This window comes from Pongo abelii, chromosome 4, assembly GCF_028885655.2.
Source record: "Pongo abelii isolate AG06213 chromosome 4, NHGRI_mPonAbe1-v2.0_pri, whole genome shotgun sequence".
Taxonomy (NCBI): Eukaryota; Metazoa; Chordata; class Mammalia; order Primates; family Hominidae; genus Pongo; species Pongo abelii.
In genome coordinates, this window is record NC_071989.2 from 145,350,202 (window position 1) to 145,367,993 (window position 17,792).

The 17,792-nt window shown below is 39.2% G+C and overlaps 1 protein-coding gene across 1 annotated transcript in view; it reads right to left on the reverse strand.

The window, feature by feature from the left end:
- Positions 1 to 246: 246 nt before the first annotated feature.
- SPOCK1 (SPARC (osteonectin), cwcv and kazal like domains proteoglycan 1) overlaps positions 247 to 17,792 on the reverse strand; it is a 535,952-nt gene continuing 518,406 nt past the window's right edge. The window contains exons 7-11 of the mRNA XM_024247208.3: positions 17,409 to 17,525; positions 13,370 to 13,591; positions 9,926 to 9,988; positions 4,281 to 4,418; positions 247 to 3,793 (exon numbers count right to left, since the gene is read on the reverse strand). Coding sequence (XP_024102976.1) covers positions 3,603 to 3,793; positions 4,281 to 4,418; positions 9,926 to 9,988; positions 13,370 to 13,591; positions 17,409 to 17,525 — 731 coding nt within the window. The 3' untranslated portion in view covers positions 247 to 3,602. The remainder of the gene's footprint in view (positions 3,794 to 4,280; positions 4,419 to 9,925; positions 9,989 to 13,369; positions 13,592 to 17,408; positions 17,526 to 17,792) is intronic.

A 17,792-nucleotide genomic window follows, 5' to 3' on the forward strand; every position in this document is an offset into this window, starting at 1 on the left:
GGTCTGTGGCCCAGGGTTTGGGAACCCCTGTTCTAGACTGAGCAGGCACAGGGCATGCATGTGCCAGGGGTGCTGCAGGTGCCAGGCCAGACCACCGGCAGGCAGACCTCCCCACCACAATCAGAAGTCCTGACAGAGCCTTATTGGCTATCCCCTTTGTCTGCTCATACTATTCTGTAGTGATTGAGTGCAGGACATGGCCTGCTGAATGTACATTCCACCCAGTGAAATACAAACACTCAGATGTTGCAGACAAAGTAAAATTTATTGAGACAGACAGAAATGCACCTACTTAGGACTACAGTTAAGCATTTACTATTAACCAAAGAGTTGTGTTCACATTCCAGATAAGTCTACGTGGAAAAGCATTCAGAATTTACTAGGTTTTTGCTACATCACTATTTCATCTACAATAGGGACAACAAACTGACGCTCAGGATTTGATGGGCTCTCATTACAATGCTATACATTTAACAGGAACAAACATCAGTGACTTTGAGAAAAAGTTATAAAAAGACCAAAACCACCCACTGTAGAACGGGCTCTTGGATGTTACTGTACAGCGTGGTCAAGGTAACAAGAAGAAAAAAATGTGAGTGGCATCCTGGGATGAGCAGGGGGGCAGACCTGGACAGACACGTTGTCATTTGCTGCTGTGGGTAAGAAAATGGGCGTAAAGGAGGAGAAACAGATACAAAACCTCCAACTCAGTATTAAGGTATTCTCATGCCTAGAATATTGGTAGAAACAAGAATACATTCATATGGCAAATAACTAACCATGGTGGAACAAAATTCTGGGATTTAAGTTGGATACCAAGGAAATTGTATTAAAAGAGCTGTTTATGGAATAAGAATAAAACTGTTCATCAAGAACTTTTCAAAAGTGAATTAGTGAGGATTCAGCTTAATACCTGTATCAAACAAGGAACTGGTTTATCACAATATTTTTGTAATCAGTATTTTATGTGTACTTGGTGACTTCTTGTCACTGGTACAAGTGGACTTTTTGGAGGACTATTTCCAAGAAGAAGAAAGCAAACATTCTACTTCTAAGGATAAGGTAACTCATCATAATCTTTAGTACTCATGGAAAGTATTAAAGATCTTTAAAAAAATCGAATGCTGTCATGTCAAAGTGAGGCATGAAAAGTATTATTAATGTGGCTTCATCGATTTGGGGGCTCCAATCTGAGGAGGGCTTTTTATTTAATATTTTAATGAATCAAAATATCTTCTTAGAATGTCTCTGAAAATGGCATCTCATTACCTTACTGGGAACTGTCTATTGAGTACTCTTCTCCATCATTAAGTTAATGCTAAGGATCTTTAAGTGTCATCTTAATTTGATACTTGTCATAAGATAATTAGGCAAATTAAAATCAGTGGTTCACCCTGTTCCTAGAAGTTTTTCTAAGTGAAATCAGTTTTTCAATTTTAATTTGTTCTCTTGTACATTTTCCTAAGCTCAAAGGAGATAGTAACAATGGTTTTCTTTGATGATCTAAAGTGAGATTTTACAATGTCATGATTTTTAATATACTTTATAGTAATTTTATTGCAATTAAGCACCTGTTTTCTAAATTATCTCAGTTTTGTTCAAGAGAGAAAAAAAATATTGAAACAAAGGTGATGGAGTTGAGATCCCAAAACAGAGTTTGCCTATGGTCTGTCTTCCTATGGGGAAAGTAAGTACAAAACCTCAGGGTTATTTACGAAGCCAAAGGACTTTGCTATATCAAGTAGTTCATTTCCTATCTAAGACCAACTATAGGTATGATGCCACTTTATTCAGCCAATGCTGATTGGATTGGAACATGCTAATTTAAGGTGAGTTGAGTACATCTAAATGGTCAATTTGGGATGAGGGACTGGTCAGCTGCCACTATGATCATGTTTTGGCTGAACATAATTCTTGCTTGAGTTTATGTGGCTTTTGTGTGGACAGGCTGAAGTTCATGGGGAAGGCAAGAGATAGATATGTGGGCCAGAGAGGCTTGCTTGGGTGGCTGATTCTGATTAGAACACCCTGGTAGATGAAAACCAGTGGGGGACAGGAGCTTATAGAATGGTACTGAAGGAAATGGGGGAACTTCAGAGACTACTGTTTGGTACTTGTATCTGGGCCAGCTTGATAGGGAGAGAAATCCTAAGGAATGTAGAGATGATGACCCTACCAAATTTGGAACTAGACTCCAATGAGTTTAGTTAAAACAAACACTATGGTGAAGAACTTTCTTCATTAGTATCTTGTCACTTGGGGGAGTGAGAGGGGGACAGAATTTGCTCTTAAAAACCCAGGGTTTGCTTCCATGTGTTATTATGACGTTCTTTATAGGCCTCCATTTGGGATTGAGTGGTTAAAAAAAAAAAATCTGTACAGCTTTTGTGCCCTTATCATGATTTGTCTGTAGAAAGGGACTAAAAGCAAAACATTGAGTTCAGAATTAGAAATTTTCTTCTCTTAAGGAACACAATGGTACTCTCTTCTCAGAGAACAGGAGATACGTGTGCATGCCTTAGAAAAAGCCCTTGAGTAGGTAAGGAAGGAAGGAACCTATGGCAGACAGGATTGCTGCAGCCAAGGGGGCTTCAAGCAGAAATGAAAGAGATGGCTTGTGAAGCTGCCCGTGTCGTGTGGGAGTCGCATGGCTTCTGCGAGAAAAGTGATTTAGGCAGACGAAGGTTTTTTCTCAATCAGAGGCTTTCAGTAACTCTGCTGATGCACAGAGAAGACACCTCCTCAGCCTGCAGGCTACAAGAGCCAACTGTTAGTGCAAAAAAGGACTTTAATACAAATTTCTTATTCCAGAAATTTTGTTCCAGGTCTGGACAAGCTGATAAATTTATCATTGTTTTTCAAGTGAGTTTTTAAGATACCCAAACACTTTTTCTGAGAGGTATGGGTGTGTGTGCAAGGCGCACACACACAGTCTTTCTGTACATGCATGCATATTTATGCATGTACAGGGAAGTATCCAGACACCAATTTTTAATAAAATGAATTCCCCAAAGGGAGTTTTGACTGAATTAAGGCTGTTGTTTATAGGAAGCCAGATATAATGATGTGAAAAAAACTAATTTTTAATAATAAACACCAGCAGTAACGGGGGCAGGGGGAAAAGGTACAGTGTGGTGTATTTTTTGTTTTTTTTCTTTTTCACGACATCTACAGGACACAAGAAAAGCACTTAGACACTGTAAGGCTGGGAACCATGCTGTAATAACCACCAGTGTGGGTAATCAAAAAGGGTCTTTGACATTTAAGAGGGTGGGGGCTCCCTGCACTGTCAGAATTCCACATAAATCACATGCTTGTTGGAAAAATCTCACAGAAAGGAAGGAGGCTCTAATTAAGCCAACCACTTCCCTATCCAAAAAATAAACATCAACAAAAAAAAAACACAACACCCTTTCTCCCATACAAACATATGCAAAATCAGAATCCTCTGGGAACAAGCAGTTGTCTTCCAAACCTTAGGTTGGGTATAGAGAGCAACAATGGAGAAGAGACCTTGGTGCCTTGGAGTCTTAGATACAAATGCAGGAATAGGAAGTGACTTGCAATTTTGTGCAAAACTTGTGTCCTCTTTCTTGTGGGCACTACCATATGTACCCGACCTCATCCTCTTTGTCGTCATCCTCGTCCTCATCATCCTCTGTCACGGCTCGGGTGTGCACCCTCAGCTTCCCCTCTTTGTCCTTTGGTCCCAGCTCCCGTTCATCTTCTAGGTCATCCAGCAGGACCACAGAGCCACCACTGCCAAAATCCCCTGAGGTTTCCTGCTCCTCTTCTGAAAGATTAAAAAAAGCATTGAGGTTAGTTTCCACTTATACCTCATGACCCACGTCAGGGGTTCCTTTGCCTGAATTGTAGGGTAAAACCAAGCAGTTTACTTTCTGAAAACAGAAACATCCCTGCCCCACTGAGGTGAGTCTTCAGGGCATAGATTACAAACTTTGTTCTCATAAGAGCCCTAGAATTCTTGAGATGCTCCTACCTTCCCAGGAGGTTTACAACCCTAAATGAGAAGTGAAAGCAGCCTAAGTCGCTCTTTGCCTGCAGCAGTTCTGTCTCTCTTCTCTGGTCATAGTGAGTTCCTGCCACTTGCCAAGCTAGCTACACAGGAGCTCATGTGATTTCAGGGTTAGTATGCCTCTATTATAAACTTAATGTATACTGGAGTTACCTCTCAACATTCTTCTGCAGAGATCCCTATGCAGTGAGGACCCACAGGCCACCCAGGTCATTGTGGGGCTGATGCAGGAGGCCTTACTCACCACAGCTCACAGCACCCTGTTTCCTGGAGCCAGCCAACTCATTCCCATATTTGTCCACACACCAGCACTGCCCCGTGCTGCCATGGCACTGTGTGGCTTTGTAATAGCCCTCCTCATTACACCGAGGTATGAAGGCCCCTGGGGGAACAAAAGGTGCAACTTTAATCAGAGACATGCAGAGATACTTGGGGTTAATGCCCCTCAACACAGGGAAGAGGGCTCACATGTCAGAATATCTGCTGCAGGGTCAGCAGCAGAGGATGGAGATGGTTGGCTATTAGTCAAAATTACAGGGCCCTTAACTTTTAGAGGCCCAAATGCAATGAGCTCTAAGGATGTCAGTGTTTAAACAGGAATGATAATAGCTATCATGTATTGAACACTTCTATTATGGGCACTGACCTAAATCATGCTTACATATGTATGTGTATATATACATACGTTTGCGGAATCTCTTATTCCCACAACTCTAAGAGATACGTACCATCATTACCTTTTAATATGAAACTGATGTCTAGGAAAATTAAGTAATCTTCCCAAGGCATTATCAAGTCCAGCATTACCAATACTTTGCCCAACCACATAAAGTGACTCTGTGAAATTGTTATAAAACTTTCTATACGCATTAACTACTGCACTTGGTACTGAGTAGTAACAAATGTTCTATGAACAACACCAGTCTGTGGATCATACAGTTCCAAGCTATTCCTTGTCACTGTCTTCTAGCCTCTAAGAAAGAGGTAATTAATAATAGGTAAGTGCTTTACTTGCATTATTTCATCAAGCCATGCCAATATCACCATAAGGTGTTGCTATTACTATCTCCCTGTTTACAGGCAAAAAAAAAAAAAAAAAAAAGTGATAAACTGGAGTTAAACAATTTGCCCAGTGTTAAGCAAAAATCCTTCTTTGATTAGTTCTAATTTTTCACTTTAAATCTTGAATGGATACTACTGTTATTACATTTTTAATGTGAGAAAATCATATGGTTTTTATGCTTTATATACTTTTAACAAGATGGATTACTAGTGGCACAAATTTACAAGTATGTTACTAAGTGATTGATATGGTTTGGCTGTGTCCCCACCCAAATCTCATCTTGAATTGTAGCTCTCATAATCCCCATGTGTTGTGGGAGGGACCCTGTGGGAAGTAATTGAATCATGGGGATGGGTTTTTCCCATGCTGTTCTCATGATAGTGAATAAGTCTCACAAGATCTGATGGTTTTGTAAAGGGCAGTTCCCCTGCACACGCTCTCTTGCCTTCCGCCCTGATTGTGAGGCCTCCACAGCCATGTGGAACTGTGAGTCCATTAAACCTCTTTTTCTTTACCCAGTCTCAGGTATTTCTTCATAGCAGTGTGAAAATGGACTAATACAGTGATTGAGGCATATAATTTTGTTTTGGTGTTTTCTGCATTGTTTCTTTTGAAGTTCCTAATTCATAAAATGATTCAGATATGCTTGAGATTTTTTATAAAATTAGAATCTCTCTTTTGAAGAATTTGCCCATAAAAATATCTTGAGCCTGGTGCCCATTTTGAGGGATGAAAGTAGCATTTTGATTAATTTCCTGGTTTTGATTTACTTGGGTCTTCTGTTACCAAAATTTGGTAACTGATAGTATCCATTTCAACTAGGTTTTCATAATTGTTATAAATTGACTTATAGCAGTGGTTCTCAAAGTGAGGTTCCAGGACAAGCAGAAGTGGTACCACCTGGAAAACCCTTAGAAATTCAAGGTCTTGGGCCCCACCTGAGACTTAGAGAGTGGGGCTCAGCAGTCTATTCATTTATTTAATCCTCCAGTTAATTCTGGTACACACTAAAGTTTGAGAACCACAAGTTTATGGTATTCTTCTATAACTGAGCTTATATCCCACTTTTAAATTCATGACACTATTTGAGACTTTTCACTTCTTCATATTGTCAAAAGTTTGTCTATTTCATTAGTTTGTTCAGAAAACTATCTCTGATATGGTATTTTAATATTTTTACTTCACTGTTGTCTGCTTTCATCTTATTCACTTTGTGTTGTTCCTATAGTTTAAGTTAAATCTAGTTAATTTTATTTTGATCTTTTTTTATAAATGCATTTGACACTATGAAGTTTCACTTTAGTTGCTTCTCATGTATTTGGTACACCATGCTTTAATTTTCTTTCATTTCTAGATATTTTGTAGATTTTACTTTCTTCATCTTTGATCAATTTTTATTCATGAAACCAAATGTATGGGGGTTTAGTAATCTCATATTTTACTTCTATTGTTATTGTGGCCAGTAAGTTTGATCTGTGATCATTTATTTGAAATTTGTTGAGTTTTCTTTTGTGGTATGGTCTGTGGCAGATGTTTGAAAGACTACATTCAATGCCTAGATTCAGGAATACATATATAAGCATGAATGCTAACAAATCTTTGTCTACTTGAACTGTAAGTTTCAGGAAGTGGTATGTCAAAGTTTCTGAAGACCACTGTGGCTATAATTCGCCCTTACAGTTCTATTCCATTTTAAGTTATGAGTATAGTCATGTGCCACATAACGATATTTTAGTCAACAATAGACTGTATATGTGACAATGGTTCCATAGCATTATAACACCATATTTTCACTATGCCTTTTCTATGTTTAGATATAAAAATAATTCCCATTGTGTTACAATTGCCTGTAGAATTCAGTACGATAAAATGGTGTACAGGTTTGTACCTAGGAGCAATAAGTTACACCATCTAGGTTTGTGTGGGTATACTCTATGATGTTTACACAATGACAAAGTTACCTAATGACACATTTCTCAGAACCTATCCCTGTCATTAAGCAAGTCATGTCTATACAGCAACTGATGGCATAATATGGTAAAAGGGATATTTCAGCAAGATGATTGCATTGTAAAAAACAGATTTGCTTTGTCAGATATTAATGTTGTTTAAAAGAGTATTTACCCTCATTTAATTTCAACTTTCTGTGGAATTATTTTTGTATAACTCTCCTTTAAAATACTAATCAATAATAATAAATGTGTTTGACCTGTTCACATTTATTGTGATTACAGATATTGTGATTACAGAAATGCTTACTCTTATTTCTGCCACCACACATTCTTACCACCTTTTTCTCACTTCCCCCAATTGTCTGGAATTTTAATTCCAGGTTGCCATGTAACTATTTTTATTGGTCTTATTTATTTAGAGTTAGCAGAATTGTCATTTCTTTTTCATTATTGCATCTGAATAGTTCTTTCTGGGATCATTTGTTTGGTAGAATAAATCCTTTAGTGATATTTAAGTGAGTCTGGGGTTAGTAAGCTGACTGAATCTTAGATGGTTTCAGAGTACTTCTGTCATCACACTTGAATGATCACTGGGATAAATTTAAAATTGTAGGTCATCACACTTGAATGGGATAAATTTAAAATTGTAGGTTCATAGTTATTTCCCCTCAGCACTTTGATTCTCATTGTACTGTGGGCAATCTTTATTTATAATAGTTTTTAGTTTTGGTTTTCCTTACAGGGTATGTGTGTTTCATGATAGTGTGCACCTTCTATGGAAGAATTCTTCCTCTTTGTGTAACCTGGGTGGTAACACCATCTACATCGGCCTCCTGAAAACAGAGGTTCCTGCCTACCACTGTAGCTTTCTATGCCCTAATTTTATTTCTGATTTTGTGAGTGTGCTTACATTTTCAAATTTGCCTTTTATTTAGTGGAACAATCCCAGAATAAAAGTGTGGCATGGGAGGGACAGATTTCTCCTATTTTGAACCAAGACTTCAACCCAGACCCAGCTGACTCTAGGGTCTAGTCTAGAACATGCTACTCACTAGGCTATACCAAGATGATCATATTCTCAGAGATTAAATGAGACCATGGAACACCATATCTATCACTTAGGAAAGGCTGCTGATGCCACAGTATCCACCCTCTCATTAAGGAGTGTACGCCATCGCATGCTATCAGTTTTCAAAGAGCAGTAGATAGAAAAGAAAATGTAGATGCTGTCAGTAGCCCAGAAAGAGATTTGTGAACAGATTCTCAATCAAGGACTGCAAAGAAAGTGGACATGTAGAGAGCTGGCTCCTCCTTGGACCAAAAAAAAAAAAAAAAAAAAAAAAAAAAATTGGGCTGAGGCCCTGGGTTGGTAAGAAGCAGGTGCTGCTCTAAATCTACAATGCAATAATTATAGCTGATAATAATTTGTTGATTGTTTTATTTATTTGACTCTGTATACCCCTGACTACATAAAGAATTTGTAAGCAAATGGCATTTTTTCTGAGTCAGCTGGAGTAATCTCCATATGTGGGAAATGTGATAAAGCAAGCTTTAAAACAAAATGGGGTTTATTTTAAGAGAAAGGTAGGCATTTCATTCATGTGCACTAGGGTAAATGAGACATCTTATCACAGGTGACCCTTACCAATAAGGCAATGTATGTTTTAATAAACAGCAATGTACTAATTCTACAACTACCTGCGGATCATAGGTACGTCACTCAAAATAATATCCCACATGGAGAAATGAGATCAATAAACACAAGTCTTTGCACTAGAAAAACCTATGGAACAAGTCTTTGCACTAGAAAAACCTACGGAGGAGGGATCCAGCCACTTGGCCTTCAGACCAGAAATATATCTTTATGTCCTTTTACTCACCAGAAGAATGTAGGCCCAAACAGTTCAAAATCATGACAACTTTCGGGAAGTCTACAGGCATTTTGAAATAACTCAAAAAATCCTAAGAGAAGAAAATTACCGGAATTCATAGACTGCCTACATTTGACAATCTGCAAGAAAACTTGCCCATTTCCTTCTCTATTCACTTCCAATGAATAGAGAAACTTCTGAAATGGCAGGCTGCTTGGGGAATGCACCTGCCTCTGAATGCTTCACAGGAATAATTCTGTATTACTGTGTTGCAGCTGACACCTCCTTTTTTAAAAGCAAGGAAAGCAAAGCAGGCTCCTCCTTTCTTCAGCAAACCAATGAGAATGGCCAGTGTTTCTATTACAAATGCCAGGACTTCCTCCACGTGCTGGAGAAAGGCAGGCTTGGAGCTAAAGGGGACACTTTGAGAGGCCTGCAAGTTGTGCATGTTAGGGGAACACACATTCACTCAACCTACTTGCTTCCGTGGTGTCCAAATAGCCTGCATACTTTCCTGGAGGGATTAGGTGAAGGTAGAAATAGGCTTAAGCACATACATGTCATTCAACCCTGTCTGATAAATTCTGAAGAAAGTACAGCTCATCTGCCTCCTTCAACAGACAATCCTATCTGGGGAATGGAGGAAATGCTATAATTTTTAGACCTTCTAGTTTGAGCACTTGATAGCACCATTCAATGATCTTACTTAGAAAAAGCCAAGATTTGTTTTAGCCTAAGATCAGGGAGGAGTTAGCAGTGGGGAAGGTACTGGACTCCAGCCCTGGCTGACCTCTCTTCCTGCCGAAGGAACACACAGCAGTTCTCAACCAGCCAGTCCTCTGTTTATGTCCAGCTGCCTGCAAGAGTTCTGCCTGGGGTAAAACAAGGCATTTCTTTCATGAAACACTAGCCCTAATTGAATAACCATTGCCATGCTGATCATTACAAGGGACATGGCTGGTTTAATTAGTTGTTTAAACGAGTGGCAAGAAATTGTACTTACCCAACAGGCTTTTCCCCTTACTCAGCTTCTGAATTCTGTTCATTTCATTCTGGCAAGGGAGACCTAAAAAATAATTTCTGAAAGTCAGTTTCCAGATGGTATGGAGTACAATCTCTAATGATTGACTTCACTCTTGATGTGAAATGTAGACAATGACACACCTGGGAGTGGAATTGTTCCATATGCTGTTACTATGCAACAAAACAAATTCGGGCCATTAGTGTTACTAATTAAAAAACAAACCTCATACTACAATGCACTTAAAATAGTATTTGGGAGCCACTTGCATTGTATAGAAATTTTTCTTTCTAGTACCAACTCAAGCAAATACCAAGTATCTAATAGGTGGTGTAATGGACTTTTTCCTTTCTATCAGGAAGCAAGTAATCAGCCAAGGCTTACTAGTGGGGAAGTGTTCTGAATCCACAGACGAACTAACCAGAGGTGACAAATACTTATGTAGCCTAGGTTTTGCTGTAGGAAAGGATGGATAGGAATGGTTACTTCAGACCTCACTACCCCCAGGAAAGTAAAACAGGCTTTGAGGGACAACTATGAGGATACAGAAGAGATCTGGAGAGGCAGTGATGAGACTTTGTATCTAGGCTCTGCCACCTCCTAGCTGAATACTTTGGGCAAGTCTCTTCACCTGTCCCAGCCTCTGGGTCCTCAGCGGCAAAATGCATGTCATAGAAAAGAAGTTAGTTTCATTCTAAGCAAAGTGAAAACTGACCTCATTCATTCTTCAGAGTTTTACCATGATTTGCCTTTGCAGACCTTGTGGCTCTGGGAGTTCTGCTATTTGTTCATGGTTCTCCTGTCCTTGGCAGAGGAGTTCTGGTTCTCTGAGTTCTTATCTTTGGCTGATACTGCCTCTTTCTGCAGGCCCCACACTTGCATATAAAGTATCTAAGCAACCATTTACAACTCTTACCCTGTAGACTGCACAATGCTACCTGGTCTTGCTGCTTGTTCCATGAGAGAAACTGCTCGTAAAATACATTTTGTTGACTTCTTGTTTTAAGATGCTTTCAGAGTAAAGGAGAAACAAATTTCATCTGGATTATAAAAGGTAGCATTTCCTGGATGCTGTGCCACAGGAAGGGGTTCTGGCTTTCAGCAACTGCAAGAGTAAGGGCAGTCTATCCACAGATGTCCCATGTGGCCAGGTGACCAGCTCTGGTACTGTTACCTCCAGGCAAGCATTAACACATAGGCTCTGTGTTGTAAGGAAACCATGCTAAAAATCACGTTACAATATGAACTCAAACCTAAAACTATCACTAGGCTTAATGCTGAGAATCACTACAAGTATTTACACTACTAAAATTTTTAAATGGCTATTATCTTAACATTGATTTTAGGTACTAACAGATGTAATTAGAAAAGAGAAATGAGGTATAAAAATTGAAAATGAAGAGAAAAATTATCACTGTTTGCAGATGATATGATTGCACACCTGAAAAATCTAACCAAACCGATCAGAATAACTTATAAACAAAGCAAGATTTTAGTAAGGTGGTTGGGAACAAAATTAATGTTGAAACAACCACCAGGGAGGGAATATAGTGCAAAAAAAAACACCTATTTCAGTTACAATGGTAGCAATAATAAATACAAGGGAAGTATAATAATTGTTAGAACAAAATTTAAAAATTAACACCATGGGTTGATAGATAACTGTTCTAAAACAAAATGATTCCATATTACACAGCTATTGATTTTTATTTGATTAATTTTTCCTGATACTTAAAAATTACCAATAGGAATTGTTGTTAATTGGATAAACTGATGCTAAAGTTCACACAGGGAAAGAAACATACTAATATCCAGGAAAATTCTAGAAAAACAGTAATGGCAGCAAAGGATGGTTCTACCAGGTAATAAAACATATTGTAAAACAACTGTGATTTAAAAGTCTAAAACTGATTTATTATATATATATAAATATTTATATATTTTTTATATATATTATATTTATATATATAATGTATATATAATATTTATATATTATATATATAATATTTATATATATTTATATATAATATAAAAATATATTTTATAATATATATAAATATTATATATATATATATAGCAACTGGATGACCATCTCCAGGGAGGCTGGGAGCCTACTTGACTGTGTAATACACAATCTAGACTGATACAGAATTTAAGTGAACAGCAAAAAAGATAAAGTGAGAAATACCCTTCTAAGCTTTATGTCTTCTTAGAAGCCATAAAATATAGAGAAGCTTGGCTATCTTAAAATTTCTCCCTAACAAAAATGCATGAACTGTAATTTGGGAAAAAATAGTTACAATACCTATGACCAGAAAAGTTCCAATTTCCTTAAAAAACAAACACAGGAGAACCTGATAGAAAAAATATACAAAGAACATATAGACATTTCAAGAATGTTTCATAAGTACAGATGTTCAACCTAACTCATAAATCAAGAAGCTTGGTAACGCCATAGAGAATAGGTATTCTCATATATCTTTGGTGAATGTAAAAATTGTTATAACGTCTTTGGAGGTGAGGTCAATTGCTCAAATTTTAAAAGGCACATGCCTTTTGACTAGTAATTTTAAGAACATATCTTGAAATCCCATACACACATACTTATCTTTCACTGAATACCCACGTTTTTTGTTGTGTGTGTATTGTCTATGCATACATAACTTAAATACTTTCATATTAGCAGCCATCCTCCTTTCCTGGCAGTGGGATATACCAGCTATGCCTGTAGTTGTATGTTCTCCCAATGTGGGCCAGTCTCTGCTGGTCCCATTAACTGTGACTGCCATACTCAGGTGCACCCCCTAGACAGAGGGAGGTGAAATCAGAGCACCTGACACTGGCTTCCTGTCCCTACTCTGAATCCCCCAGCAGGCCAACCTGTCTGACTTTGGGTTATATGAAATATCCCGGTATCTTTTCTTCTATTCCCCAAATCTTGCCTCTTTTTTTCATTAGCTGGAGTTTATTTATAACCAAAATATTCTTGTCTAGGACACTTAGTATAAATCTGAACTTATCCTAGAGAAACTGACAAGTGACTTTCTCAATGAGAATGATTTTCATTGTCTCTTACATTTTTAAGGTATGTTTTACATTGAGAGCTCACAATGACCTTTGGATTATGTAATGAAGGTTTCTATACCCATTGTATAGATGAAAAAACAGACAGTTGAGAGACTTCCCCAAAGGGAGGAACAGACAGAAGTAACTGACTACTTGATTTCTACTCTTGGGTTTTCTAGTATACCACATTAAAAGCAGAAATAAAATGGAAGAAATGAGACTTTGGGCCTGGCATTAAATGGAATGAATTCTTTATTCTCTGGCTGTGGCTCTCTGCCCACTTCATAGTCATATGCAGTCCTCCTCTGCTCCAGCAAGGCTGCCCTGGTCTAGGGACCCCACCCCTCCATCCCACCTTACCTCCAGGCTTCTGGAAGCAGTAGCACCACTCATTGTTAGAAAGCTTGCCATCCTTGAAGGAGTCACACGAGTTGAAAAGAGGCTTGATACAGGGCTCGTACTTATCCAGGTAGATGGCATTGATCTCTGAATGGTCAAGCAGGAGGTCATAGTTCATGTCCAACTTGTTGAACATCCAGCCCAGGGAGTCCTTGCAGATGGGCAGGATGCTAGTGTCAAACCCTGCCAAACAAAAGGCACATCTCAGCTGCCACCAAGCCTGGTGCTTCCCTCCCTGCTCACTCCCCAGCTTTCTGCCCCAAGAAGATGCCAAGGCCCACCTGACTCCCCTCCTGAGGCTGTTTCCTTCCCAGCATACAGATTTAGAGGTTCTCTAGAATATTTTGTGTTTTTTTGTTTTGTTTTTAAGTGAAATGGTTTAAAAGTCATCAAAAGTCATCATTTGAGGAAAATATGTTCTAAAGGGGAAAAATCCCCAACGTTAACTTATCTGTGATATAAATATGTGTTTTCATTTGCTTAAAATGGGGTATGCCTGAAAGAAATAATAGAAACATGGTGAGTGAGAGGTATAGCTTATGGTATCAGAAACTATGCTTTCATATTTCAAAAAATACTGAAAAACCAAAACAAAATATTTTTAAAAGGATAGCAGTGAAATGAAACAATATAGCATAATCCAGAAGCACCGATTGCATCCCAGAGGACCTTTAAATCCAAGCAGTCTGAACGTTAATGGCAAAACAAGCCAGGTGCCTGCCTCTGTTCCCCACTCTTCTCTTCTGCAATCCCCTAAGGAGATCCATGAGATGGATTCCAAATCAACTCAAACAATAATTTCTTTCTTATTTCCCTGGGGGAGAAGAAGTCGTTTTCTTAAAGAATTATTTGTTTCCACAATGGAAAGTGTATGCACTAAAATAATAACACTTAGCTCAACACTCAGGATATTGAGTCTACTGTAGACATGTCCCAGATTTAAAACTCATCTTTTTTCAGAATCAAAGGTCCCGTGCAATCTCAGGTTATTCTATAAACTGGATTTCTAGGGCTAGTTGTATTTTTCTGGAATACCCCAATGATAAAAGTGAACGTCTGTTGCTATATAGAAAGCATGCTTCTAAGCACTTTGTACTTAATTTTCACACTGAATCCTTGTAACAGTCCTATGAAATGGTGCTATATCATTTCCACTGTACAGATGAAAAAATAAGGCTCAAGGTTATACAATTGTAGAATGGAGATTCAGACCCCGGCAAGCTTAATCCAGAATCTACATATTCTCAATGACTCCTCTGCTAGCCTTCTGCCTGACTTGATCTTCCTGTCCTGAGGCCATCCAGTTGGCCTAGAGTGTCATGTTTAGGGATGCGCAGTGCAAGGGGGGCCTGATGGGGTCAGTTGTCCACAGCCTGGTCATTAAGTTTCTATGTGTATCACTAGGAACCCTTTCTTAGTGAAATGTGGAATACAGCAAAATGTACCCACTCTTTTTTTTTTGAGATGGAGTCTCACCCTGTTGCCCAGGCTGGACTGCAGTGGCGCCTTCTCGGCTCACTGCAAGCTCCGCCTCCCGGGTTCGCGCCATTCTCCTGCCTAGCTTCCTGAGTGGCTGGGACTACAGGTGCCTGCCACCATGCCCGGCTAATTTTTTGTATTTTTAGTAGAGACGGGGTTTCACTGTGTTAGCCAGGATGGTCTCGATCTCCTGACCTCATGATCCACCTGTCTTGGCCTCCCAAAGTGCTGGGATTACAGGCGTGAGCCACCACGCCCGGCCATGTACCCACTCTTTTTAAAGCAGCATCGTTGCAGAAAAGTCTTCAGTGTCCAGAAGCCAGTAAAATAAGTACAGCATCTCCTCCTCTGAGCTCTCTTATAACCCTATGCTTCCCCTCATTGTCCATGCTTGTTAATCAGACTATAGGCTCCCTGAGGGAAAAGACTGTCTTGTCCCCTTCAGCAGCCTCAGGCATGACAGGCATACAGTGCTCAATTTAAAAAAAAAAAAATGTTGGGAGGAGTTTTCTAGCTATTGTAAACTCTATTGCTTTAAAACATAAAATCTTTCCATTTTTAAATTTATTCAATATCTTAGAACACATTTTAAAATACCCACCCCTCTCTTTTTTTTTTCTAGAAGAGAAGCTATGGGACATAACGTGGCCCCTTCTTTGACCGAATGTCATGATTGTCAATAGTCTTTGCTGGTGCTGTCCTCAGGGGCTGCTGAATGAGAGGAGATAATTTACTTTGGCACTACACAGCTCTACGCTTTCGTATACAATATTTTACATACATCAATTTTATAGGATATCGATATTTTAATACATAAGGCAAGAGGAGTTTACTGCTGACTGGTCAGTAAAAAGAAGTGCCAGTCTGGTTGGGTAGTAGTCAAAAAGTCAAGCACAGCCCACCCCACCACTACTAGAAAAGGGGTGCCTGCATCTTGACATCTGTGGTTGCCTGTCATGAGGGAGAAAGGAAAGCAGCCCTTCTAGTTGGCCCCAAGAGTGCAGGGACCAAGCAGGGTTCCAGGGCTTCCCCTTCAGAACTCCTAGACTCAAATGCCGCTCACTCCTCTGGCCTTCTGGGCTAACCAACATCATGCTTTAACATTCCCTTCACTCCAGTTGCTTCAGGATATCAAATCTAAAAGCCTCTTAGGGGACTCAATTTGCTTTTGGGCAAAGGCAGGTCTTCTGGAGAAATCTCCAGAGACTGGAGGCTGCAAGCAGCTGCTCTCCTCACATCAATCTGCTCTTTGTTGAAAGGTTGTTCAGAAAACCCAAGGGTCAGTCTGCTCCTACAAGATCCAGGGGAAAAAAATCTTATTTTGCTTTTCCAACAGACCCAACCACCAAGAGCCACTTTGGAGACACTTAAATGCTATTTTTTCCTTAAGGTAAAAGATCCCAACTACTAAAATAATTGTCCCCTGGATTGATGTTCTCCACTGATATCTCTAGAAGGCTATGAGCAGCCAAAAATAACCAAAAATTAAGGAGATCATTTTTGTTTTGGCTGAAAACCAGATGCTAGTCAAACTCAGGATCTCAACAATTGCTACTCTAACTTCTTACCTACTGCGTTCAATCCAGGAGCATTACTTTCAGAAATTCCAAACAAGCAGGGGATCAGGTGAAATGCTGTTTTAAATGATGTGTTTTTATATTTTGACCAAATAATATCAGAATGGCTACACAGAAAAGGTTGTGGCCAAACTACATATATCAAATAATTGTGTTTAGTAATCTATTCTGTGCTCATTGGCCACAGTGTGGAGAAGCCTATCCCTAACTGCCTTTGAATTAAAGGCATCAAAGAGACTCCATCGATGTGCAAATGTGAGGACCCACTCTGAGTGGTCTCTGCAGCTTACAACAAAGCTGAGTATGGTCTCTGCCAACTCAGCACCTGATGCTGGCAGGAGGCTCCTTGAGCAATCTGCATGTTATGGATGGGGAGAGGGGACACCTGTCTGGGAGTTTCTGTGGAAGACAATATGCAGTCTGACTATTGTACAAAAAGACATAGCACCAAAGATGTTTGCTGCAGTGTTACTTCTATTAGCCTAACATTGGCAACAACCTCAATGTCCCAAAATAAAGATCAAATTAAGTAAATTGTTATCTCCATAAACTGGGATTCTGTGTAGCTATCAGAAAGCAGAATACTATTCACAACATGAAAAGATAGTCACATTTCTACATGGTAAAAGATCATAAAACAGTCCGGTAAGTATGATCCAAACTTTGTAATTATACACACACACACTGTTTCATACATGACACCGAAAAAAACTCAAAGTATGTACCACAGCATGCTTACGGTCATTAAAATGGTGAGATCATGTATTTTTTTCAAAATGCCTATACTAAACATTTTTTAATCCAACTTTTTTTTGAGACTGGGACATTTTTAAAGTCAAAGTATATATTTAATGTAGTGGGTGTTTTTCACCCCCAAATGATATTGCTAACCCTAAATCAATGTCTAATAAATTGAGGAAATATGATATTTAAAATGGTCTTACTGCCTTGGGCTGTGTTGGAGCTGGTGGGCTTGATGACTCTGTTCGCATCCTCATGGAGAGCTCCAAACCAATCCTTCAGCCGGGAGGCAAGGTTCCGCAACTCCTTGTCTGTGCAGGCTAGAGAAAAGCAAACAGAACAATGGGTCTAGGGGCTTTCTGCTTTCTGTGTGCAGGGCTACTGGCAAAGCCATGTTCAAAGCAAACCTTTCTATCCAACCACGATATAACTGTTACCTCACGTGGAAAACACCCCAAAGATGCTGTTAGCACAAACAAAGAGTGGGACAAAAAGAGAGCCTAGACCCCCAGGGCAAGCAGCCATTGTTCAGAACTTGAATTTGGATGGCCTCTGTGCTGTGAAAGCAAGCTGCGGTGGTCTCACAG